This window comes from Falco peregrinus, chromosome 1, assembly GCF_023634155.1.
Source record: "Falco peregrinus isolate bFalPer1 chromosome 1, bFalPer1.pri, whole genome shotgun sequence".
Classification (NCBI taxonomy): domain Eukaryota; kingdom Metazoa; phylum Chordata; class Aves; order Falconiformes; family Falconidae; genus Falco; species Falco peregrinus.
Window position 1 is genome coordinate 120,707 of NC_073721.1, and position 26,293 is coordinate 146,999.

General features: G+C 34.8%; 1 protein-coding gene across 16 annotated transcripts in view; it reads left to right on the forward strand.

Annotated features, from left to right (window-relative positions):
- Positions 1-26,293, forward strand: part of CFAP46 (cilia and flagella associated protein 46) — a 99,209-nt gene that overhangs the window by 15,395 nt on the left and 57,521 nt on the right. For 15 of the 16 annotated variants that reach the window (XR_008746301.1, XR_008746298.1, XR_008746299.1 and 12 more), the window contains 18 exons: positions 731-921; positions 2,913-3,141; positions 4,319-4,439; positions 7,432-7,555; positions 8,477-8,607; positions 11,130-11,275; positions 11,819-11,952; positions 14,051-14,263; positions 15,595-15,808; positions 16,173-16,322; positions 17,077-17,184; positions 19,129-19,310; positions 21,044-21,175; positions 22,429-22,594; positions 24,146-24,230; positions 24,338-24,476; positions 25,006-25,189; positions 25,633-25,792. Coding sequence is in view for 11 of the 16 variants with exons in the window: in XM_055798865.1 (XP_055654840.1) it covers positions 731-921; positions 2,913-3,141; positions 4,319-4,439; positions 7,432-7,555; positions 8,477-8,607; positions 11,130-11,275; positions 11,819-11,952; positions 14,051-14,263; positions 15,595-15,808; positions 16,173-16,322; positions 17,077-17,184; positions 19,129-19,310; positions 21,044-21,175; positions 22,429-22,594; positions 24,146-24,230; positions 24,338-24,476; positions 25,006-25,189; positions 25,633-25,792 (2,809 nt within the window). In the remaining 5 variants the exon portion in view is untranslated. The remainder of the gene's footprint in view (positions 1-730; positions 922-2,912; positions 3,142-4,318; positions 4,440-7,431; positions 7,556-8,476; positions 8,608-11,129; positions 11,276-11,818; positions 11,953-14,050; positions 14,264-15,594; positions 15,809-16,172; positions 16,323-17,076; positions 17,185-19,128; positions 19,311-21,043; positions 21,176-22,428; positions 22,595-24,145; positions 24,231-24,337; positions 24,477-25,005; positions 25,190-25,632; positions 25,793-26,293) is intronic. The other variant, XM_055798820.1, reaches the window with a different exon arrangement.

Sequence of the window (26,293 nt, forward strand, 5' to 3'; positions counted from 1 at the left end):
TGTTAGTGCATAAACTTGCTCCCAACTATCACTGTTCTCATTTTGGAGTTCAGAAATTCCATTCATCTTTTGAAGCAAATTTGTCACAAATTCATCATAATATGAAACACTACTAGTACTGCTTAAATAAAAAATAGGATATTTAGATATTTAGGTACTTCTAAATACTCCTACTACAGTGTATGCAGTTGGAGAGTTGTTTGGGTGGTTTTTTTAGATGACATAACCTCTAAAAAGAACTTAATAATTAACAAGTGTCTGTTACTGCAGGTAAGGATTTGCTTTCAGATTTAATAGGAACCCAGTTTAATTGACAGTATGGCAAATCCCATTTGTAATATTATTTTTTTCCTGTCCTATACTGCATTTGTAGCTTAGTATAAAACCCCAACAAACTAAGCCTTCTGAATTCACAAATACTTCACAATTATCGATTTCTGTTTGTCATAAGAAAGGGGAATAGCTGATAAGACTTCTTCCTGAAATACATAGTAGCAGCATGAAGTACCTAAAAGAAATACTCCTTAGTTATCAATGCCTGTTTAAAAAAGAAAAAAAAGTTTCTGTTAAAGAAATTATTTTATAAAATGTATTAAAAATGTTTCTGAAGTCTGCTGACTGAGGGACTGCTTTCTATTGGAAACAGTCCTAAGATTAAACTTTGGAGGTATGTGTAAAAAGTTGTATTGATTAAATGTGATACATGCTAATTAACTTTTCATTTGTGTAGGCTCAGCTAGAATTGATAAAAAATCTTGAGTTAACCTTAAAACATGCAGTTCAATTGGGAGATCCTAATGTGATTCAGGTTGTTTGTACAACCCAGTGGAATCTGTGCTTACCACTACTACAACACAATTTGCATCAATATGTACGAAACCCATTGATATCAATTGCTGATATCCTTGAAGAGATTGACAGGTAACTTTCTATGCTGTGTACTTTTTTATTTGTCACTTTGAAAGGTCTAATGGCTGAGCATCAAACTAATTGAAAAGCTCAAGCTCTGTGATGTTAAGCGTCTTTGAAAATTTTCGTCTAGCTCATAGTAAATTAATATCTGCATATTGCATACATTTCCTTGTTATTCATTTAAATATAGGTTTCTTTCAGGCAAAATCTCATACTTCAATGGCCTATAGCTAATACTGAAATTTGTTAGGAACTGAAAAATAATGTAGTTAATCAAAATTATGAGAGAAAATGCCAAAGCTGCAGTATGTGTACATGTGTTGGAATGTGGTTTAGATTTATGTATTAGCATAACTTCTGTTGATTAAAAAAACGCAATTTAAAAATTACTCTTAAAAAATATAATAGCTTCTATATTGCATATCAAATAAGACACTTCTTGCAATGCACAGCTTTTTATCTTCGATGACTTCTTTTTAATTGAAAAATCTAATGTAGTAAGAAAATGAGTATGTATAATTTTTTTAGATGTATTCTTCTGTTTGCTGTTTTGTTGTACTTAACCTTAAGCACCTAAATAGCTTCAACTTTTTCATTAATCTGAGTGGAACAAGTAAACCTTGGTATGTGGTACTTTGTTAAGTATGGGCCTATATATAGGCTGACTACTAAGAACAAAGGTCATAACTTTTGTAGTAGAGCTAGTTACAATTGCCATAATCTGTCTTTGAGCAGAACAGTAGGTGGTTTCTGTTATAAATAAAAGTATTACAGAAGAAGGTGAGAAAAATATTTTCAGTGTTTTAAAATGTGATTTTTTTAGTTGCCTGAAGAGGGAACAGAAGACTGAAGAAGCAGAGATACGCATGTGTAAAACCACTATATTGTATTACTGTACTGCTCTTCAAGCATTTCTTATGCTTTCCATATAAAGAGTGCAATATCAGCATATGTGATTTTGATATTTATGCTAAATGTCAGTAATGACAGTTTTTCTCTAAAAGCTTGCAGGTTAGGTTTTTGAGGGGTACGAGCTTGGTTTTTGTTATTGGTATATTCCTAACAATCCAGTAGACTCAACCTCAGCTCTGAGGTGTTGCTGTCACTAGAGGTTAAATGAAGTCACTTGTCACTATTAATTTCCCCATCTTCATTTTTGTTTTGATTGTAGCATTAATTTTAATTACTGTGGTCCTCAGTAAAAGGGTGATCCTTGCTTAGTCAGGTTAGCTCTAGTGTGGACATACATTAATGCTCTGGTGTGATGTTTAATAGCCTTGGAAACCTTACTGTTTTATTTTTCATAACATTGCTTTCATTTATCATTATCATATATTTTTGTTTTTCTTCCTGGAAATAATCTGAAGTAGCATGTAGAGCTCACACGTGTCATCAACAGCTTCCTGGGGCAGGTGATAGATAGGGAGCATAGTGAGACATGCAGTCTTCGCTGAAGGCATGCTGACTTCCTAGACTGGTTATGGTAACAGCTGGGCAAAGACACTGCCTGCAGTGAGCATGTATTCCTATGGTGAGCCAAATCTTGAAAAGTGGTGAGCTAGTACAGTCAGGACTATATCTTAAGAAGTGTTATGAACAGAGAGTGAACTTTTATCAAAAGTAGCTGTTACCCAGTACATCACGCTGTCTGTGGGATTTAGTAAATACTTTTGAAAATCTGTTTGCTTGATGTACATAGCTACAGTGTGGTACTGAAGAAGAGTTCTGCTAATACATAAAGATCTGTTACTCTACATGGTATGCTTCTTCTTCATGGCGGTGTTTTCTCATGCAGGGTTAATGGAGGTAAAATAGAATTACATTTTCTAAGTAATTTCATTTAAAAGGTATGATAGTGAAAATGAAAGAGACAAAGGAAATACCCATTTTCATACTGGAGGCACTTTTAATTATTGACTTCCACTTTTAGGTAATTTTTAGGTCTAAGATTTTCACTTTGCCTCATTTTAACATTTTACATTTAAATTCATATTCCTTAGCATGTTGGTTTTGTTGCGTTGCCAAGTTCATATGGAAATAGCTCGTATTGAAGAAGATGAGGATAGAATAGAGGCTGCTATGGAACATTTGCAAAAAGCTGTACATCTAGACAACAGTGGGCAGTATCAAGAACATCTAAGATTTACTTTTAACCGTCTTCGTTTGTGCACTATGCTGTATAAGTCACCTGAGCGTCTAGAAGATCAGGCCATAATAATGATTGAACAGGTAATCATGAAGAATAAGGTCAGTAGGTGAAATGAGTTTGCTTATTAAATTCTGGCAGAGGAAAGCTAGCTGTTTAGTAGAATTGCATGTTAGTAGAGCCAGCATCAGCTTGCTTTTAGCAAATCGGCATTGGTTGGTTGCCTTGAAACACTCTGTGCATTCTCTCTATGCTGGTCATGTTGCTTCACTCGCTGAAGATACAGGACTTTTTCTACTTACGTTCAAAGCTTATTTCTTGGGAGGGAGGGGAAGTTACCCATTAGCAAAAATAACAGCAGAAAAGAATCCTATTCATAATTGTCAACAATTAGAATTTCAGTGCATGGAACAGTGTTTTAATTAATGAGAGGAGCAGTGACTGAATGGCTAAACATCCTAGCTGGCTTTGAGATGTCATTATTATGTCACACTTACAAATGATGCTTAATAATATAAAGGCACAGTGTGTTCATTGTCAGGAGTTACTGCATCTAATTCTGTTGTGGTGCCTCATCATCTGGACAAAACCCATATTGGTAACTGACTGTTAGTTGGCTAAAAGAAATTTCAGCTATACGCCATTTTTGGATATTCACAGAAATTAAGATGTGTTCACTGAACCTAAGATCAGTACTGGAAAGCTGCTGGTGAGTTGATACGTTTATTGTTAAGACAAAGAACAGTGAAGATTTTATGTAGTTTAATGCTTTTCTATACAAGCTTACTCTGTTTAAGTGTTAAGAAAAAAAAAAAAAAGCACTACACCTCCTCTGACTTCGGCTAATTCTGCATGGACTATGAATTTTTTGTAACTAGCATTGTTGCAATTGCTAGTTACTGCACAACAGATATGTTATGATTGGTTTCTAAATAAATGCTATTCTTAAGAAAGTATAACATAATGATAGGTTATATACTAAGGAATATACTGTAAAGGTCCATAAGGAGCATGAACAGTACTTTTTATTCTGTTCTTTGATGTAGTCATGTCAAGATCAACCAAAGTTCTACAGTCACTTTCAGTAATAATACTGCAGAATGATGTGTGAGATACGTGAAGACAGACAGTTCCTATAGGTATTTTTTTGGTAGTATTAAGTTCTATGATCTGCATTCTGTTATGTTTAGCAAATAAGATTTATAAATGGGAATATAATAAAAAATAACCTTACAACACTTAGTTCTTTTCTTTATGTAGGCTAAAAGGGGAAAGCAGAAGGATGATGTGAGGAAAAAGAGATCCCTTCTGGTAAACGCAGGTCTTGCAATAGCTCCTGATTCATTTCAAATAGTCCTTGACAGTGAAAATGAAGCTAAAGGTAACGTACATATGTGTGACTAAAAGTTACTACACTTGACTTTGATTGCTCTGCATGGTCTTAAAGGTAGGATAGGACTTCTAGCAAAAACGTGTAGAGAACGTTGCAATACAGGTGAAGTGACAGTTCTGCTGAATTCTGTGGGAAAGCTGCTATAGATCTCATTAGGTATGTACAATTTATATTGTGATACTGGAAGAGGAAATGTTAACTGTTTTCCCCTTCAAATTCATCTGAATCTTACTTTTGTGCTGTAGTGTGCTGTAAGTTGTGCTGTAATTTTATTTTCACTGTGTGCAGCTCCTGAGTGTTCTTAGTCAAGGTCAGTTTTAAATGGTATTTTCAAGTTTCACCCCATAATAATCTGTGTTAATTACATACAATATTGGGTATTCGTTCTATACTGTAATTGTCTTTCTGTTCTAAAATCTTACTTTTTAGAGAACAAGATTTGCACAAGAGGTTTAGGCATTGATCATAAATAGCCATGTTCTTTAGTCCACAAACAGCTTTTGTTTGTGGCTATACAGCCTGTTGTTGAAGAAGGGACAGGGAACATCTTCCAGAATGCTTTAACTGTTCTATCTTGTCTTGGCAATAAAGCAAGTACGTGACTAATTTAACTAACTTTCTGAGTATAGCCAGTGTAATCCCAGAGTAGACATTATTCTGAAGGAAGGGAATACTACAGGAGTCCTGTAGCTTCCAAAGCAGCTTGTTTGTGCTATGAATGGCTATGCATTTCTCTCATGCTATCTATTCAGACAAGCCAAAGTTTTGTACCTTGCATATTCTCATTTGAAACTTGATCAACTGATGACTTGTACGGAATCAACAGTCCTACTTCATGCAGTACATTTAAGTATGTGAAAATCATTTTGTTGGAACACGTTTTCATACACAATTTAAAGTGATAAAATGCATTGTGTTTGTGCAATGAGGAGGATTCAAAGCATGCATATATTACTACTTGTTCTTGAATTTTCGCTTGACAACTGTAAAATTATATCCAAACTTCCTCAGAATAAAGTTTACTACATATTATCCTTCCAAGGTAAGCCATTAAAATGAGTGAGGTTATCACAATAGTACAGTTACTACAAAACTTTCTATTTGACACAATGTTTTGTAAAATTTTGTTTTGAAAGATTTCAGTTATTCCTGATGCTGTCATCCAAAGAGTGAGTTTTTTGCTTTTTCCATGACACTTAGGTTACAACAAAATTAAACATGTTTATTCAAGGAATAAGAAAAATATATATGCAACTCTATTATTAAAGTACACACAGGCCAGGACATGAGATTTGTAGGGTTATTTTTTCTTTTTAAGTTGCATAAATAACTGTGCACCAACATTTCATTCTTTTTGATGTATATGCTGGCCTAATTTAGTGAGGATTGTATCCATATAGCTAGAGAACAATGTACTTTTTAAATCCACAGTTCTTTACAACCTTTCATAATATTACAGTCATTATGTATTATACTGAAAAAATTCTGTCAGTTGATCTCTGTGTATAGTTAGGTAACACAGCATATAATATGCTGGGTAATGCATTGCAAAATATTTTTGACAGGAAGGGTAGGACGCTCTGCCTTCCTCTTTTCTTGTAAGTGAATTGTCCTGGTTTCAGCTGGGTTGGACTGAATGACCTTCTTAGGAGCTAGCACAGTGCTGTGTTTTGGCTTTGATGTGAGACTTTTCAGTTCCTCAGGCCTTGTTTGCAAAAAGGCTGGAGGGGCACAAGGAACGGGGAGGGGGCCCAGCCAGGCCAGCTGACCCAAACTGGCCGAAGAGGTGTTCCATCCCATGGGACGCCGTGCCTGGTATATCTACGCGGGGGATGGCCAAGGGGGCAGGTCGGTGCTCAGGGACTGGCTGGGCATGGGCTGGTGTGGTGAGCAGTTGCATCGTGCGCGACGTGTGCCTTTCTTCCTTTCCCTCTGGATTTTATTCTTTCCTTTCCCCTTTTCATTATAACTGTTATTGTCGTCATTGTTATTACTGTTCTTTCTTTTTTTATTCTATTTCAATTATTAAATTGTTCTTATCTCGACCCTCGAATTTTGCATTCCTTTCCAACTCTTTCCCCCCACCTCCCTCTGGGTGAGGGGGAGTGAGCAAGCGGCTGCGTGGGGCTTAGTTACCAGCTGGGATTAAACCATGACAGTAAATGTAAGTGAACCTGCTTAAATATATATTTTAAAGCCAGAAATACTTTTATATGTATTTGCTGCTATTATTTGGCAAAGTTTTTGAGGATCATGTGACAATCTACTCAGTTTGCATTATATTAGGGTTCATTACTTAGATTCAGGTGAATGTACAAACTCATCAGATTTCCCAGTCACATCATGTTACTTGTATTCTAATATTCCAATGCAGAACATCTCCTCTATGTCATTACACTAAAAAAAACCAAAAATCTGTGATGTATCTGAACCACTGGAGCAATTTTCTACCTTAGGGAGTGAGCTTGTTCCTCCCTTGCATCTTTTTTCTGTGCTGGTTATTTCTTTGGTTAATATTTTTGCCCAATATCTTGTTGACTTAGTAAAACAAAAGTCAGTATTCTCAAATTAAAACAAAACAACAAACTTTAGTATTCTTTGAAAATGTGTTTGATTAGATAAGCATTCTTAAAATGCAGCATAAATTACTTCATCCATTTACTCTTGACTGAGGCTAATTAGAGCAATGCATGTCCTGTCAGAAAAGAGGTGTACTTGAGATATTTGGGGGCCAAACAAGCATAAATCAGGTTTTGTGTAGGACAGCTATATTTGAAGATACAGGCAAAATGCAGTAGATGCTGGTGGGGTGTAGTTTTTTCATGTTAGTTGGATTTGGAAAGCTTGAAGGACTGAAAAAAGGGCTGAATATCGAGTGTTTCAGCAACTACTTATGAATCGAATTGCATACCCTTCATGTGTTTTTTTTTTTCATCTCTGATACTTAAAAATTACCTTAAATTCTTCTTTCTTTGCTAAGTTTCCTCAGGTAAAAGTAGGAGCCAAATAAGCTACCTCTGTGGAAAAGCACAACATCATATTAAAAGCATAGAGAAAGCTGAGGAACATGTTAAACACTTAAGAAATGAAAATGACAGGGAGAGGTAGGTATTATAGACAAGTGTCTCTTTTGTCTTGTGTAGAAGTCTCTAATGGGAAAGTTTCTTACTGCAGCTAAATTACTTAATGATACCTTGTAGGAGGCTGAATAGAAAACTTCAGTCAGACCTGGCAAAGCATTTTGAACATCTGTTTAACTTTATGACTGAAAAGTTCCATTACATTCACATGCTATGCATAACTGTATTCTTTCCCTGTTTCTAATCTGCTCTCTCACATGCACTCATAAACTCACCTATTCTATTGATACGTACTGAACAAACAGAAGGATGAGTGAATTAAGGCTGGAAGACTGAATAACATGATGTACAATTGAAACTTTGCTGAAATATCTTTTTACATTCTTGAATCACATGGCATGCTACATCTTGTTTGTTAAAGAAATGAACTAGTCCATTCTGAGAGTCAGAAAGATACAGGTTTTGTTTTGACTATTTGTATACTGGTTTATCATCCTTCATTTAAAAGGAGGTGTTTCATTTGTTTTGCTGCAATAAAAATTCCTGTGATTAAATTTAAACTATTTTTTCTAAAAAATTCTAAAGTCCAAACTTGTTTTGAAATTCTCAACACCAGTTTTGAAATATTTGGTTTATTTTGTAAGATAGATAATTAGGGGTGGCACACATATTTTGAAATGTCAGTAAAGTTACTATCCAAAACAAGAATTTTGTCCCACTCCTCATCACTGAGAGAATATTTTTTTAAATTAATAAAGTAATATTAATAAAGTAATAGTGTTGTCTTTGCCACTGATAAGAAGTCTTCAATTTATTAATTTTTATTAGATTTAAAATTTTATTTATGATGGCCATCATTTGTTGACATTAATTTTTTGTTGATTCTGAAGTGTGGAAGATAATCCTGTTTATGAAGTAATTTTATGTATGCTTTTTCTTTGGCAGAATTATACTTTGGGCAGATTTGGCAAAAGTTGCACGTAAACAAGAAGTATGGGATGTCTGCCGTGCAGCATGCAGATTTTGTCTCTTGTATGATGATACTTTGTTTAGGAAGGTAACAAAACCGAAGAAAAGTAAGTGAAAAAATTGTTTTGAATGTTGTAAGAGGAACTTTTTCCTCATTTATTAGGGTTACTTGACGAAGTCGGCCATTATTGTTATTTTCTTCCCCTCCCATTTGTGAAGTTCCCCAAGACTCTTTGTCACTGTATGTTGGCATACATGGAATGTTCTCTCTACTTCCAAATCTAGAAATCAGTTAGTACATTTTTTTCTGCTGGAACTGTACTCTGCCTTCAGAAATGTTTTACCAGTGCTAAAGAAGAATATCTACATGAAATGTATCTAAGAAAAGAGGTTAATTCCCTGATGGTCATCTAAGTCCATATTATCCATCTCTGTCATACTTAATTACCTGAAAAAAAATGGATTATTATCACGTTGTATGAGGCTCATGTGGTAACATTTTTTACCCTTTGCTCCTTTATTAATGGTTCCTCTGAGGTATCTGATGTTGTTTTGTGCCTTGTTCCTTGAAGGTCTGCTGAAAACCTACCACACGCTCAAGAGTTCTCATCTTCAGGGAAAGAGCACTTTCAAACCACTAGCTGCTTGCTGACTTTTACATATATATGTTAAAAGGTTTTTCTGCCTGGGAGTTCATGAAATTCACCTTAAAGAATAGATGAATTCTAGTACCCACCCTGCTGGCTGTTTTTTTTTCTCTGGCCAATGTTAATTGAACCTATTCCACATTTGTTTCTCTAGACTGTTTCCAAGGTTCACTTAAAATAGGGCGTTTACCTGTTTTCTTTCACAAGTTTTGCATCTCTGGGCTAACCATGCTTCATGTTTCACCCATTTTCCAAACTTAAGAGAAAAAGAAGTAGTTACCAGAAACTCAGTGCAACCATGCACCAAAAGCATTATTAATAGGAACTGGTATGTTCTTTTTTCTTTCACGAGTTTTGCATCTCCAAGGTAAAGGCGATCAAGCAGAAGATCAAGACACTTCCCATTTCTCTTCAGAAGTGTTTTAGATTGCTCAGTTTGTTATGAGGTTGCTGGAGTTGGTTGATGCTTTCAGAGAACTTCACTACAAATTAAACAATAACTGCGATGTCGCTGAAGGTCTCCGTTCTCAAGAACTGTAGAGTGTCCTCCTGGAAACCCATACATACCTATATTGGGTGCTGCATGTTTCTGTAAATGTAAAGGAAACAATGCTGCATTTGGTGGAGCAGTTGAGGAAATCTGTTCTGGGCAGTTTCTAACTGTGGGAATACTACCTGTAGTTAAATGAAATGTGGATAAGCCTGTAGATACTCAGGGCCGGAAGAGAAATTTATGGTTGACTGGAGTTCTCTGAGAACTTTTGGCACTTCGTTTTCCATGTTCCACTTAAGTTTTCTTTACTACTACTAATTCTAGGATTAGTGGGTGAGAAAAATTAAAGGTTGTCTTTATATGTATATCATATTGAGGGCAGGGCAAAGATAATTGTAGCGTGAAGACCCTCTATAGAGGTTTGCTTGGTTGTCAGGCCTGAATAAAGGCAAATAATTCAAGACACTCCAGAGTTACAGAAAAATAACACACCAGTTCCTGTTCGTGATACTTTTGGTGTGTGGTTGCCCTGAGTTTCTGGTAACTACTTTTTTTTCCCGTTTAGTTTGGAAAAGAGGTGAAATATAAAATATGTCTAGCCTGGAGAAAGTAAATGTATGATTAGTATAGGAACCAGGAGCAATGCAGCCAAATTATCAGACTGTAGGTTTTAAGAAAACAAAACCATTAATTTTTGACAGAAATTAAAAGGTTATTTTGGAATATCAGAGTATGGTTTAAAAAAAATTAGACAAGCCCTCATGTTACATTTATCAGACGGTATGGAACTTGAAGGGTCAAACAGAACTTCTGGTTCAGGAGATTGCTTGGAAGCAGATTCTAAAAAACTGCAGATAGGCCAGGAAAAAAAAGTAGCTTTCTGTATCCTACTTTTTATGCCTTTCCTCAAACACCCACTACTGGCCAACAACGTAGAGGGAACCCACTGTGACAGCTTTTATGCTCTTACTTTGTGTTTATATTAAAATAATCTTGGTCCCTTTTCTTCATTATTAAACAAAAGGAAAAGAGTGGTATTTTTCTCTTTATTGATGTGTGTGTTGCCAGAGCGTCAACCCCATTGCTGATTTAAACACACTTGAAATCGTAGCTAGTACATAGTGAACAGTGCTCCACTTCCATTGATGGAATAAAATTGAACTAGAGGCCATGGGTTATATTCATATTACTGTAATTTCAGTATGCTATGATTGGAGCAAGTTATTTGCTGCAAATACTGGAGGTTTTGCACAAATGCAGCAGAATCGCAGGTAACCAGTACCTCACCACTGCTTGAGAAGAATGAGTTTTGAGTGCAGTAAATTGTACTGACAGAAAAAATGAGTGAAATATTTTTAAATAAGTACTTTTTAACTCTTTCTTGTGGATTTATGAATGTGTAGGGATTTATAAATTTTAAAATGAAGATGATTTTTATTCTGATTTGCATGGTAGTAAATAATGGATTTATATATTTCTTTACTTTTAGCACAGAAGAAGAAAGCTAGTACAACTATAATGGATGACGATCAATGTGACAGGTTACCAGGAGAATCATTACTGCCTGCTAAATCTTTCTCTTTTGAAAGAGATTTACTCAGAATATTAGCAGAAATAAGATTCATTAATGCAGAGGTAAATAAATTACATAGCTGTCATTCATATATGTTTAATTTAGCTTTGGCTTCTGTATAATTCTCTGTATATATCTTAATGCACTGGAATTTTGAGTTGAATGATTGTCTATCTCCACAGGAGCTAAAGGACGAAGTAGTTTCATGCGCCATCTTTATCAAAATACTGTGTGAAAGTACCTGTAACAATAGTTTCACTGAAGACGGTGATAACATTTTGTTCCAAGAGATTCTATTGTAAATGTTTGACATGACATTTTATTCCTGGATCCTTAAAGTTCCAGCATGATTAAAAAAAAGTAAAGAAAAATTTATTGTCTTTTGTCAGTGAAATTATTTGGTAAAATCAGCTGCAGACAACTGGAAGATTAGGAAGTATTTTACTTTGATTTGTGTATAGTTGTACATGCCCGTAAAACATCTGGGAAAGCATTTTGTATTTTTTAATTTTTGAAGAGGAAACAATAATATAATAATACTAAGTTACACTCTATTTTCACAATGATAACCTGGGCATAAAATTTATTTCTCTTTATCTTTCCAGGCAACTGTTAATTTATTAAGATTTCAGGGAGTTCAACTGAATGATCATGCCGTACTTCCAGAAGATACAAGTCAGTATCATCCAGGATATGTTTCATATCTTCCCGAGAGTGATCCAGAATGGAAAACGTACAGGTGCTTTTCTCTAATATATAACAAGACTGAGGACCTCTTAACAGATTGTTATTATCACATACAGATGATAATTGTGAAAGTTATTTCTCCTTAGTAAAATTGATTGTCACTATATACTTTGTAGTTGTAGGTAGTCACAGTAATGGGAAAAGGAAAAGAATCTAAAAAAATAGTTAGAAATAAATTTTCTTTAGGTTGCTTTTATGCTGGACTGTGTATTTTATTTTTCATTTAACATTTATTGGTCTGAAAGTAGAAGGTAGTATCCTAACCTTAAAAAACATTAAATCTGTGTGATACTGACATTCAGACCATGAAATTCTGTATTTAAAAATACACTTCCCGAAATCAAAAAACTCTCTAGCTTGCTTTATAATTCCGGTAACTATAATGATATCTGAGTACCTGAATACATACAATGGAGTACTTCAGTTTGCAAAACTAGTCTGTTCCATCCAATTAACTGAAACAAATAAGAGAGAGTAGAATAGTGAGTACTGGGGGTTTTTTTGGTCTGACATGATTATTTCTTGTGAAGGAGGAGAGGGGAGAGAATTCTGAAGATGATACTGAAACTCTCTTCGCATTCATGCTAATCTTAGCCTTATTGTGACAGCAGTCATGTCCTGAAAGAGGATGTCAGTTGTGTGCTTAATTCTGTTCATTAAGTCTGAAGATTAAAGTTTCTCACACTGTCTGCTTGTAAATGTTCAGTAAAATGGGAAAAAGTATAAATTGACCAGAACCAAGGGACAAAGATGAGGATTCTGTTCCAAAATGTGCTACTAAGCTGGTCATGAGTTTACCCAATTAGATTAAAAACTCACAGGAAAAAAGCACTTTGGTCTACTGTGTCCTGTACTACTGTTGATGTTAAAGGAAAAATTCACACAGACATGGGTACCACTAGGTTTGCTTTAATCACAACTCAGAGCTGGGCCACCACCCAGTGAGTGGCAGAGAACAAAGGGATGCAGCACAACTTATATACACTTAGCAAATCATTAGTCTATGGCCGAAGTTTTTAGAAGTTTCCTTTGGTCTTGTCAGTTCTGTGAATCTGTCACCTGACCCTGTCCCAGTTGATCCATCTATTCAGTTCCAGTCTCTGCCTCAGTTCCAAGCTCCTCCTCGGATCATTATCTTCTGCCAGCTTTAACTCACACACTTCTTCAAGCACACTTAGTCTTTGAACAAGCAATTCCTATTCACGTATACTAATTTTTCTAGAAACACCTGTGTTTCTGAGAGCACCTGTGTACACAAATTGATCATCTGTTGTTTTGCTATTCTCCTGCTAATTAAATTGACTAAATTTTAAACCAGCCTTGGATTATGACTATACAAGGGACAAGGCCTGGTTCTGCCATTTAGCAGCTTCAGCACTTTTAAGTTTCTTAACTCAAAATACATTTTCTTTAACAGTTGACATAGTAATATCCTTTGTCAGTTTGTGCTTTTGGTTTTGTGACTTAACGGTGGCCGTTCTGTATGGTCATTCAAGAGTATATTTTTAATATTACTTTTTCTAAGTAATGGTACATCTTGATAGTGGAGGGGAAAAAAAGAAAAAAAAGTTATTGCATAGACTATGGAAAAGGTGTTATTGTATTAAAAATGAATTTAGCTTTTCAGAACATCTGGAGATTGCTTCTTGGAGTGCAAGAACACATGTAGTTGTTACATGTATAAGATGCCTCCTTAACTCTAGAGTGGAAGGCCTTACTTGTATCTATTCAAGTAGAGCCCTGTCATGGGTGTTTAATGATCTCTGGCACTGATGTGTGGATTCACATATGCATTTAAAAAAAAAACATGTGGATGAAACATGAATTTTAGCTACTATTTTTTAAGCTAATAGCATGTTAGTGTTGGAGACTACTCATTTTATGTTGATACTAATTCCTTTCCTGAGTCATCTTCTCATCCAAGTAAAATAGAAGTTAATGAATGAAGACTTAATAAATGCAATTGAAAAGTGATTAAAATTTTATTGTTGTTGTTGACTGAGATGTACTACTGCATATTTAACCTTATGATATAGTTCCTTCTAGTGTTGAACTTTTGGAATAACAGCTTCTTTATACTAATTTTATAGTTTATGGATAGACTACTTATCTCAGTATGCTATGGAAAATTTCCAACGTGCAGCTGAAATAGGAGAAGAATTGAATGAAGCCTGGATTGTTCACAATGCTGTGGTGTACATCTTAAACTACAATAGACATCTTATCTCTTCAGGAAGACAGAGGGAAATTACTGAGTACCTGCACACTCTTCTTGGAGCTGTCAAGGCTGTTGGGCACAATGGGTAAATGTAGATGTTGGGTTATGAACATGCCCTTTTTCTCTGAAACAGAAAAAATACTTTTAAAGACATAAAGAAAGTGACTTCACTTTGTGCTGTGGAAGACTTATTGCTGGCTTTCATAAGCCGTAGAAGGACCTTGGTATATATGGAGTATTTCAGAAGATAAATTTAATTTCGTGGTGTGAAAATGACTTCTTAATTCTTTCTATCTGTTCTTTGTTACTGTTCACTGGAATCCATGTTAACTTTAGACTAAGCAATATTAATTTCTCTTTATTGTGGAATAGCAACATGTGCATGTGAAACAGTGCTTTGTTAAGCTAGTCAGAAAGAATCAGGAAAATTTTCTTAGCCTTTTGAGTTTGCAGGACAGCTTGAAATGTGTTTGCTTGCTGTCAGTTGCTCTGAAGTTGAATTATATTGTAAATAGAGTTCATTGTAAATATTTCTGATCTAGAATAAGGTGCTTACTAGTGGTTATGAAATGTAAGAGAAAAGAGAAAAAAATAATAAAGGGAATGTGCACATTAATAATAGCCCATGAAAATGAGAATGTGGATTTCACAGTGCTTTAGAGAAATCCAGTTCTGTAGTAAATGCAATGGGAGGATGATTGACTATGACAGAGGAGATGCTTTGGTCAAAGTCTGACTGGGATAAAATCCTGTAAATTTTAGCACATTATTGACAGTTATCTCCACACTAGGCAAACTGTTAGGACCAGCAGCAAAGAATGCTCTTGTAACAGTATTGGAGATAAAGCCTAAAGTGCAGTTTGTGCAGATGAAGACTGGTAATACCAGTTTATTAATCCTGATACTTATATTAGCATGTATCAGCAATAATCTCTGAGTCATAATTCAGTTTGTATTTTATTAAAAAAAAAGATTATTTCAGCTCAGCAGTTGTTTAGCATGAAGGGTAATAGTGTAATAAATGGCTTTATTTGAGAGTTTGGCTTAGGTTAATTTTTTTAGGAAATAATCATTATTTTCATACATAGCAGCCCACTAGTAAAAAATTATATTTTAAGTGTGTTTAACATAAATACGAATTTTATTTTATTTTTCTGTGGGGAAATAGAAGCTTTGGTTATAGAAAGAGCTGAAAAAACATGATGTAAACTATGACAGTTGGATGGTTTTTTGCACATTTAACCATTTTACTGCTTTTCCAATGGGAAATTTTTTCGTAACATCCATAATTTTGCTTTCTAAGAAAAATACAGATTTTTCAAGTAATGCGTATTACTTGAAAGTAAAATACTTTAGTACTTCCTCTTACTTTGATGTGATGCAGCATAAGCTTCTGATTTTTGTTTTCTTCTACAGAAGTGCTGAGATTTTATTGATGTTATGTAATGCTTTGGCTCGGGGCTTAATTCTTTGTTGGATTCCAAAGCCAAATCTTGCTGAGAAGAAAAAAAATGTTGCAGCAACAGACAGAAGCAGAAAAGCTGCAACAGAGAAACATGAAAAAGCAAATGTCATCCCGTCTTTTTCAGTAGATCCCAGGGGACTTCCTGATATCAAAGCTGCGTTAGAGGTACAAACCCCTCATTTTTTGTAGTCTTTTTTTTTTTTTTTTTTTTTTTTTGCTTGCGGTGTTCTATTCCAATTCATATAAACTAAATTGTAGAAATTTTCACAAAAAATAAGCTACCATCTTTTACCATTACTGCCACCACAGGTCATCCCCAAATGCACGCTGAATTTCCTTACCAGCTCAACTGGGACTTCTATTTACTTTATGGGCTGACTTAATGGAGATGTTGTTAGGCTTAGAGATGCATGTACAGTAATTTTAAAATAACTAATGGGGAAAACGTTGCATACAAAGAGCTTTCCACATTTTTCCTCTATTGCAGTCTTTTTTTTTTTTTTCTTTTTTTGTCTTTCTTGGTGTTTAGATTTGTGACTTTGCTCTGAATGTGACAACTGGAACCATACCTAATGAAACAGTTCCTATTGCTGCGCAACAACAGATCATTGCTACATGGGTGAAAGCAAAACAGTTAAATCAGCAGCAGATTGAACATAAACTTGGGACTGAGGAGGAGGTATTGTTTCTCTGAAATCCTGCATAATGTTGAAGCTCTTCTTTGAAAAATTAAAATTAATTTCATAGATTCATTTAATGATGACTGAAAATACCAATGTGTATTTTCTTCTGTGTATTTGAATACAGCGTGAAAATAAATTTTGGCTGTAGATCCCATAAATCTTAATGGAATACAGCAAAATTTTCACATTGGGCATAGTAACGAGTCTACGTGGGCATAGTAGTGAGTCTACATTTCTTAACTCTGCCTTCTGTTTTTAGCTGTGGAAAATAATTATGGTGGTATTTGTCATACAATGACTGTGTAACAAAGTTGGATTTGAATTCATACTTTTAAAATAATAAAATGGCTACATTAAAAATGTTAAGAAAGAGAAGATATATCAACATTTAGTATGGTCTCTCTATATAGAATATGATAGTAAATTGGAAAGTAATTATTTATTCCTATCTTTTTATTTTGTCTATAAAACCAGAATCCCTCAGGTATATATATAATTTACATTCATTGCATTGTTACTGTTTTCTAATGTTGAAACTGTAGTAGTTCAGAGATCACAATGGTAATTTAAAGTAAATAAATATGTAAGATTTACCCTGTTAAGGACGCAATAAAGAGAGGAAGACTTGCTTAATGTAAACTGAAGTTTTAAAACATAGTTACTATTACCTTATCTCAATTAGTGTCCCTAGTAATGTTTACTTGCAAAAAAAAAAAAATCTGTTAATGTGATTTTTTTATTTCTGCTTAGAATAATGATGAAGCACAAAATGCTATGACAAGAATTCTTATTGGTCTAGAAATGTATTCATGTAATGGCTTGGGTCTCATGGATTTCACTGTTCCTAGCTTATCTCAGGTATTTAGCTTTGTTTTATTAGCTCTTGAGTTTTAAGAAATTGCATAGGATAAATGGGCTTTCAGTTTTGGATGGAGGCAGATTTAATTTTGAAACTTATATTGTAGCATTATTTCCTTTAAACCTTTCCAAGAGATTGAATAATTACAAACAGGTACAGGATTTTTGTGATGGAGTAAAAAACCATATAGCGTTAGAATACTAGTATTAGAATTATTCCCATTTTGCTCTAACAGATTATTTCCATAACTATCAGATGAGCATAATGGATTCAGATTAATTCTATACAGAACTGTACTTCTGACCTTTCATTTTTTGTGGAGAAAACTTTATAGAATCATAGAATCATTTAGGCTGGAAAAGACCCTTAAGATCATCAAGTCCAACCGTACGTAAACTTTGCCAAGTCCACCACTAAACCAAGACCCTGAGTGCCACATTACATAAATACCTCCTGTGATTTGTGACTCAGCCATTTCCTGGGACAGTCTGTTCCAGTGCTTGACAACCCTTTCAGTGAAGAAGTTTTTCCTAATATCCAATCTAAACCTCCCCTGGTGCAACTTGAGGCCATTCACCTTGTCCTATCACTTGCTACTGGGGAAAAGAGACTGACACCCACCTCATTACAACCTGCTTTCAGGTAGTTGTAGGGAGGTGTATTTTAGGGTTTATATTAGAAGTATTCAGAATTTCAACAGAAAACTTCATGCTATAGTGAATTTACTTTTGGCAGTTGCAAGGTAGAACACAATTTGTAACTATTTAAAGAATTTAGGTTGCTTTTTGACAATTCTTACATAGAACCATAGAATCATTTTGGTTGGAAAAGACCTTAAAGATCATCAAGTCCATCTGTTAACCCATGACTACCAAGTCCACCACTAAACCACGCTGTCAAGCACCACATCTACACATTTTTTAAATACTTCCAGGCATTCCACCACTCCCCTAGGCAGCCTGTTCCAATGCTTAAAGGCATATGAGGCATAGTTTCTTAAAGTACTTGCTTTTGATCAGTCCTCCAGGATTACTCATGCTGAATAGTGCCACGCTTTCCCTGTGATCCTGTTGGTTACCAGGCTATTCAAGAAGAAAGGTAGTACAGAAAGGTTTATAGCCTGAATTTTCAAAACAGTGAATTGTAGTCTTGCCTGTTTGATTGCCACTTTTATTATTTCTACCTCCTGTAAAGGGTTTTCTTACAGGACTGAGATGTATTCTCTATTTAGCTAGGAATCTGGAGACATTGTCTAACACTTGTAGAAGTCCTTCTTTCTAAAAACTAGGATCTGGGCCTTTAAAAACAAGGTATCTAATTCTAGTTGGTCTACAAATTTATGCCAAGTATTATGAGTTAGCTTTAGCGGTCACTTAAGTGGTTTAGTTTTGGAGAACAGTATTGTAGTATCCTAATTTTGACCAATTCATTAACAATTCTGATTATCTTAAAAAGATGGAACTTTCTGACTGAGGCATGCGAAAGTGAGGAAGACATTTAGGTCCTATAATGAAACTATATACAAAACACTGTTGTAAAACCAATTCTATCTCCCATTCTTAACTTTGGCTTAACTAAAATGGGCTCTGTATGTTTGAAGTCCTGTTCCACTGGCTTTCAGAAGAGGGCTGAGGATATAGTAAGTTCTGGCAGATACTGCTGGTGAAAAGGCATCCACACTTAGGCACAAAAAGCATCCACACTGGTTTTATCATATGCTATTATAATACTTAGTACAAGGTGGATGATGCTTCTCTGTTGTATATTTTGATTTTCTTGTAACTGATTTTCTGGGTTGTTTTATCATGTACTTGTTCCATGTCCGGGTGGGTTGTATGGAAGGTACAGCTGTAAGCATGTAAGTACTGTAGAAAAAGGGCATGATAAACCCCTGAGATTTATACTCTCTCTTTTTTTTTTCTTTATGTTTATTTTTTTTCCAGTTAGTGAAGTTGGCGTTAGAGTGCAGGTGGTCAGATTCCTTAGTGGAATTGCAGACGCTGACACGACTTACATATTTTGCATATGTATCACATGACTATGAAATAGTGATGACTTGTTCCAGAAGGATCTTGCAATCAGATGAGAATAGTTTCCACAATAGAGATACTAAGAAATATGAAATGTAAGTACATGGAGTTTTGCATGATCTTGTGGTATACTTGAACCAAGTTTTGAGGAAAGAGTATGTAGGGCAAATGCATCTGATCACATAAACCAAAGTGAAAATCTTTATTACAAAGGAACTGTACAGTTTGAGGTGAAAATGAAGTTTTCCTATTCTAGTTCTTTTGCTGATGCAGACTGCTTCCAGTGCTGAGCTGGCTCCAGTACACAAAGGGTCTACACAGTTCATGGAAAAAGATGGAGCTGTGAGTGATAATAGGTGATAAACAGCTACTATTTTCCAAGCTTTGCTGTCAGGTAGTCCTTATCGTCTTTATTACCATGTATGCATATGAGTGCAATAGGAATGTAACTCATTTCTTTAAAAGCTCAGTGTCTTACTTACCTGATAATTGAAAACTCTGATCTCAAAGAAAAAAAGAGAAAAAAGGTTGTCATATATGAACAGAAAGTGGAGTCCTTCATTATAAAAAGCTTATATCCTTTGATCCTTCTAGATTTTTATGTGCATGTCCTCCAAAACCAGAATGTAATTTTATCAAATGAGAAAGTAGGGAACTCCATTTAGTAAAATTTTTTTGTAATGTAGGAAGTTTGAAATAAACATGTGAAACACTTTGAATATAATTGTTCATTTTTCTCTCTGAAAAATAATGTCTCTTTAAAAATAGCAGTATTTTCCCCTTTGAAATTCATGTTATTTGCTACATGGGGAAAAACATGTAAAAGCAAATATGGTATCTTAATATGAAAAACGTGGTTTCAGAAAATTACAGAAATTGAGAACAATACTTGCTGCATGTCTAGCAGTCTGCAAACTAGTGAATGATAAAATGTTTGATTCCTTGACAAAGAAATGTAGTTATGAAATATCAATGTTGTTTCCAGGGAAACAGAAGATAAACTTTGTCTTGCCATGGTAAGGTACAGCTTCAGGAGAAAGAAGGGTTATTTATTTTTACTTTTTTTCGTTGTTGTTGACTTGTACTGTAGAACACTGGTGTCCTCTCGTGGACACAAATCATAACTACATGATAGTTCTCACCACAGAGTAGGAACTAGGCCAACTAGAATGTGTACATTTCTGTATATGGTTGCACATTGTAACTAAGACAAAAAAAAAATCTTGAAAATTGTATAATTACTTTTCTTACAAAATCACTGTTGACCAAAGATACCAAATTTATTTATTTACTTATTTTCAACTGATTAACTGCTAGGACTGAAAACTACATCATTATTTTTAAATATAGTAGATTATGATCCAAATCAGTATCTCTAGAGCCCTGTGCATACTTTACCAGACATAAGCAAGACCGATTCCAAAAGTGTCAAAAATTGTCTCATTTTCCCGATTCCTGTTTTTAATTGCTTGCCATCTAAGTTTGACTTTGGACTAATACTTTGATGTACAGTAGTGAATAATGGGGAGAAAACCTTAAATCTACTTTTGCTCCTTGTTAAATTTAAGTAATAATTTTAAAAATCTGATTTCACAGTTATTTTCATTAGAACTTTGAAAAAGATATATAATTTCTGGTATCTTTTTGCAAAATGTTCAGTTTTTCAAATATTTTCTGATTTTAAAAGAAAAGGCAGTAGAAGCATTTGTAACTTCCACAGCTAGAGACATCTATTTAGTAGCAACTTGAAAGCATCATTAATAGGAACTGGTATATTCTTAGACTGTAAGGCGAGCACTTCTTGAATTATTTATTTGCCTTTATTCAGGCCTGGTAACAGATTGAGACAAGAAATGTTGAGCACTACTGCTTGTATACAAGGAAAGAGTATAATGGAAAATTTTTCTGGAAGAAAACATTTGCGTGTTACAGCATCAAAAGCTTTTGTTCAGAGTGCCAGGTATGTTTTATTTTGAGAAAAAAACTAATATAAACCAGACCTAAAATCTGATTTACAGATTTGCGGATCTAATACTTGCAGAGCATCATATTAATGTTGTGAAAATATATGTCATGAACCCAAAGTGGGAAGATTGCAGATAGGCAGGAGAAGGTGACACATGGATGATGCATGACATGCATTTATGAATTCTTTGCTGTTTGAAAGAAACAGATCAATTATCAAAAGTAGGCAATTACAACTCTTAGAAGATGAACATGTGATGGCTGATGTGACGCTGTTAGCATTGTAATACTTTCTTCCTTCCACTGATCATTAAAAAGAGAGTGATGAAGTTAGACTAGGCAGTGTAACAGAACCTGATGTGATGTCACGTTGCAGATGAATCTGTGGTTTTTTTTAAATTTGGATGTTATGACAAGCAGTTTTTCAGGAAAGACTGAGCACATCTATCTACCTTTCTTAACACATTCTAAAAGGGAGACAAAAAGTGGTGAACAAAAAAACCTAGGCCTTAAGTCTAGTGTTAAGACATAAGGTATGTGAGCATATGGACTCTAAAAATCATGAAACTGTGGTAGAAAATGGCAAAGATTTGCAGATTCAAAACCTACTTTTTTGAAAATACTAAAACTATTCAGTGGATGATTGTTTAATACCAATCCATAATTGTGAGCTAAATTCTAAAACTTTTGCTTGCTAATAGGAGTATTGTGTTGTATCACGATCTGGATGATTATTAAATTTTATTAATTTGAAGTAACATTTGCATGGAATATCCTCAAAACAATTTGAATGCAGCTAGAGACATTTAGGGTATATTCTTATGTCACAGTGGCACTGTACTGTTCAAAATCCATAGCATTTTAATAATTGGTTTGTTCGTTTTAATGTTTTTAGAATGAGAAAGTAACAGGAAGACAAAAAAGTAGATTACTCCAATGAGAACATCTTGAGTAGATTTCTGCTATTTTTTGTAATGAAGGCTTTTGAGCTAAGATTACACAAAAGTACAGTAAAACCATCAATATGGTACTTGTTTATTGCTGCTTCTGCTGAACATGTGAGGTGTTTTGTGTATAAAAATGGAAAATACCTTTTGTATGACGCTCACATGCTAACCTGTCGTTGCTGAGCTTTTATATGGCAGCCCTTGGATCAGGTAAACCCAGATGTTTGTAGAAGTAAAATCCTTTATTTTGGGCAAGAGTGTGATTGTTCCCCTTCACTAAGCTGTATTTCACTTTCTTCAGGTACGCAGGAGAAGCTGGAAATTATTCCCTTGTAATGTTTGCAGCTAGACACTTTTGGAATACATGTTTACCTTTGCTAGGTTCTCGACATGACAGAGAGCAGTTTAAAGAACCTACTGAAATAATTCTTCAGAACATAATTAAAGCAGAATCTGAAATCAAACAGGTAAGAATATCTAATAAGTATTGCTAATTGTGCTTGTGTTTAGTGAACAGTACTGATGATAAAAAAAAATTTTGGTTTGCTATTAAGCTTTGGGTACATACTTCAAGATACTGATACTTTTCCTGGGAAAGTGATTTATTTGTTACAAACACATACATGTTTTTTTACCTGCATTCACATAGCACACATTCACACGTACAGGGAATCACATTTTTTTTTTCCCATTTGGTGGTTCTCGCCAATTGTCAGAATTGCAACAGTCCTCTTCAAAATAATTTGCTGTCTGAAGGGCTGTAGTGTTTCACTTTGTGAAGCGTACAAAAGGGAATGTTTAGAAAATGCTCAAAGGGAAATCCAGAAAAAAAATCCCTCCAGCATGTCAACAGCACCACACAGCTTGGTGTTTTCAGCAAATGTGCTGAGATTGTGCTCAATCCCATTGTCTGTGTCACTGATGAAGATATTGAACAGTATTGGTCCCAGTATGGACCCTTGAGAGATACCACTCGTTACTGGTTTCCACCTGGATGTTGATCCATTGACTGTAATTTGTTGGACATGGTCATCCAGCCGCTTCTTTATCCATCTAACAGCCTATCCATCAAACCTGTATCTCCAATTTAGCAGCAAAGTTATGGGGCACCATATCAAAGGTCTTACAGAAATCCAGGTAGATGACATCCATAGCTCTTCCCTTGTCCACTGATGCAGTCGCTCTATGGTAGAAGGCCACTAGGTTAGTCAGGCTTTGTGCCTTCATAGAAGTAAATGCTGATTTGAGCAAATTTGATAAACCTTTAATGATGCTAGTGTAATCCTTACCCAAAAGTTGTAGGTACAGCTCAGGTAATTTATTAGCGTAGTCTTTATGTATTCAGTGGTCAGTGTATCAGTAGAACTTTATATGAATCTATTTGTGAATCAAGATAGTGAATTTATCTTTGAAGTTGCAAAACTGTGCTGTAGATGTCTCTCTGTACTTACATCTCTGTAGATGTATCTTGTCTCTCACCTTTGGGTGAGAATTATGATGGTGAAATTTTCACAGCTAAAGCCAGCTAAGCAAAATGGGACAAGGAGGCATCAAGTCATCTTTTAAAAATGATCTGAAAACAGTCTGAAAAATTAAGCTGTTACTCGTTTTTGACCAGAGAGGCTGTTGAGTCTCTGCTTGGAGTACTCAAAAGATGGCTGAACAAAACCTTTGAGCAGCGGTGCAGACTAGAGAGCTCTGCAGGGTCCCTGCCAACTTCAACTATTCTGGGATTCTCGGACAGCCTACTTCAAGATTTTGTGTTATTTAATCAGTGTAACTGATTGAATATTACTGAGTCTGGTTATTGTATTGGGTTTGTATTATAGAACTCATTCTGGAGAAATGGCTGTGATTTTAATCTCCTGCACAAGTAGCTATTTACGTGACAGGTTGATAGTTCATATTAACCATATTAATTGGTTTACAAATGAAACAGAAGTACAGTAATACTTGAAGACATACATTAACCAAAAGATTACCAAAAGACTTTTTTTTTTCTCTTTTGGTCTTTGTAGGAGAAGAAAGATGTGTTGCCTTTGCATCAGTGGATTACAAAGGATTTTCAAAATATTGGGTTACCAGCTGAATGCTTTCACCCAGGCATGTTCTTCTTTCTTTTGATCTGGTAATAAAAAAAATCCCAGTATTTTGTAATATCATTACTCTAATTCTTTCATTTATTAATAAATCATTTGAATACTTCAAAGGTGCTGAGGAAGATCTGACCTTACGAACCTCCTTATATGGGTTATTATTCCATATACATGCTGATAAATCTGATTGGGAGACAGCACTAAAAGTCCTAGATGAAGCTATTCAAGTTTTGCCTCAGACAAGACACAGTCTGTAAGTTAGTTGACTTATTTTTATTAGAATAAGCATCTTGATTCTTGAAAAATAAAAATCTCTCGAGTATTTTTTTTTATTTTTCTTTGGGAAAATGCTATGATTAGTTTTTTTCAGCCTGTCAGTTCTTATAACAAAAAACTGTTGTGTCTTTTTGATGAAAAAGACATGCATTGGCAGTGCTTCCTTTCATTAATCTGTTCCTAATATTTGTAAATTTCTTTTTTTTCAAACTTGTATATAAGTAGTATCTTACTCTTCCGAGAAAATAGGCACATGAAATATGGTTATATAGCAGAAATTTTAGTTTTCCTAGCTGTAAGTCCATTTATGTTAAATGGAAACTAAATTATCTAGGGTAGCGTTTACATAGTCTTATCCAAGTTCAAAGATCTGAACCTTTTATGTCAGTTTATAAACTTCATATCTCTGTACTGCATTGATACAAGCTAGTATATCTATCCTACTCACAGAATTTCTTTACAGGTACAGATACAAGTAATTTCCAGTTTGCTTGGTCTTTTTCTAGCTTTATTTTTAAACATATGGCTACAGCGAAGGCAAGATTGGGATTCAGTTTTATGATGGACATTCAGAAATTCAGAGATGAAAGTGAAGATTATTTGTCACATATGTGGCGTCATTTGGCAACAATGTCCAGAAGTATTGTTGGACAGTTAAGCTGTTTTCAAAATGCAGTCATTGCTTTACAGGTGTGTCAGTTTTTACTATGTGTTCAAATGCTGACAGAATGTTGTTTCTCAAGTGATACATGGGATTGCAAGTTCTGTGAAGTACATAACTGAACCAGTAGGAAGACCATATGCTTGACCATTGTTTTTTGAGACTTCGAAATTGCTCTTTAGTTGGAGAACTGTGTATGGCTGAATCTTAGTATCCAGTAAAAGTTCAGCCGAGGTCCTGCCAAGCAAAGATGTCTAATAGTAGCCAAAAGTTTTGATAAAGCAAAAAATTAAGTGGTAATTTTCTGTTACATTCTGTTCAGTGTAACTCTTGATTATATGATGCCAATGAAACTGCTTACTGTCAAATTACTATTTTTTGCTTCTATTAAGGCTATATTGAGTTGTTTAATTCCATTTTGATAGTTTACATCACCAAATACAAATGAACTCTTCCTTTATTACTTTTATAGAAACAAGAAAACGAATGGCAGAAGATTGATTATTTGGTGGAATTTGCTGAATGGTTATATTGTAACCAGTTTCCCCTCAGTGATGTTATTAGATCTCTGGATTGGGTGGTAGATCTCCTGCTGCATATGAAATTTCCTATGCAATCCTCACAAGAAAAAGGTATGTAAAAGGTGCATATCCTTCAGAGAAGTTTCTCAGCTGCAAATGCAGTAGACATTTTTAATGTAGAACTTGTTATCCCAAAGAATGGCACCAGCTTGGCTGTATTTTCTTCAATATTCACTGTCAATTGTTCAATGCTAGCTTAAGTATATCTGTGAATTCTGTGTCGTGCCATGGAAACCTACCCTCAGTCTTTTGGTATAGTAAGATACAGCTCCTGTCTGATGTAGGGGTTCCTGAGTTGTGAGATGCTACCAGAAGGCAGTGCTAGGCAACTTTTTCAAATGGATCCTCATAGAAGCCCAGATATAACTGTAGGAAAGGGTTTCTATGCCAATATGTGGGTACCTATATCCGTTGCTCTTTCCTTGGCTTTATCTAGTATTTTAAGATTGATTTTTTAAAAATTACTTTCAAAGGGATATATGCTTTCAAATACTTAGGTAACTGTAAAAATTCTTTGGTCCTTTTACACTTGCAGTCGTATGGACTCAGTGA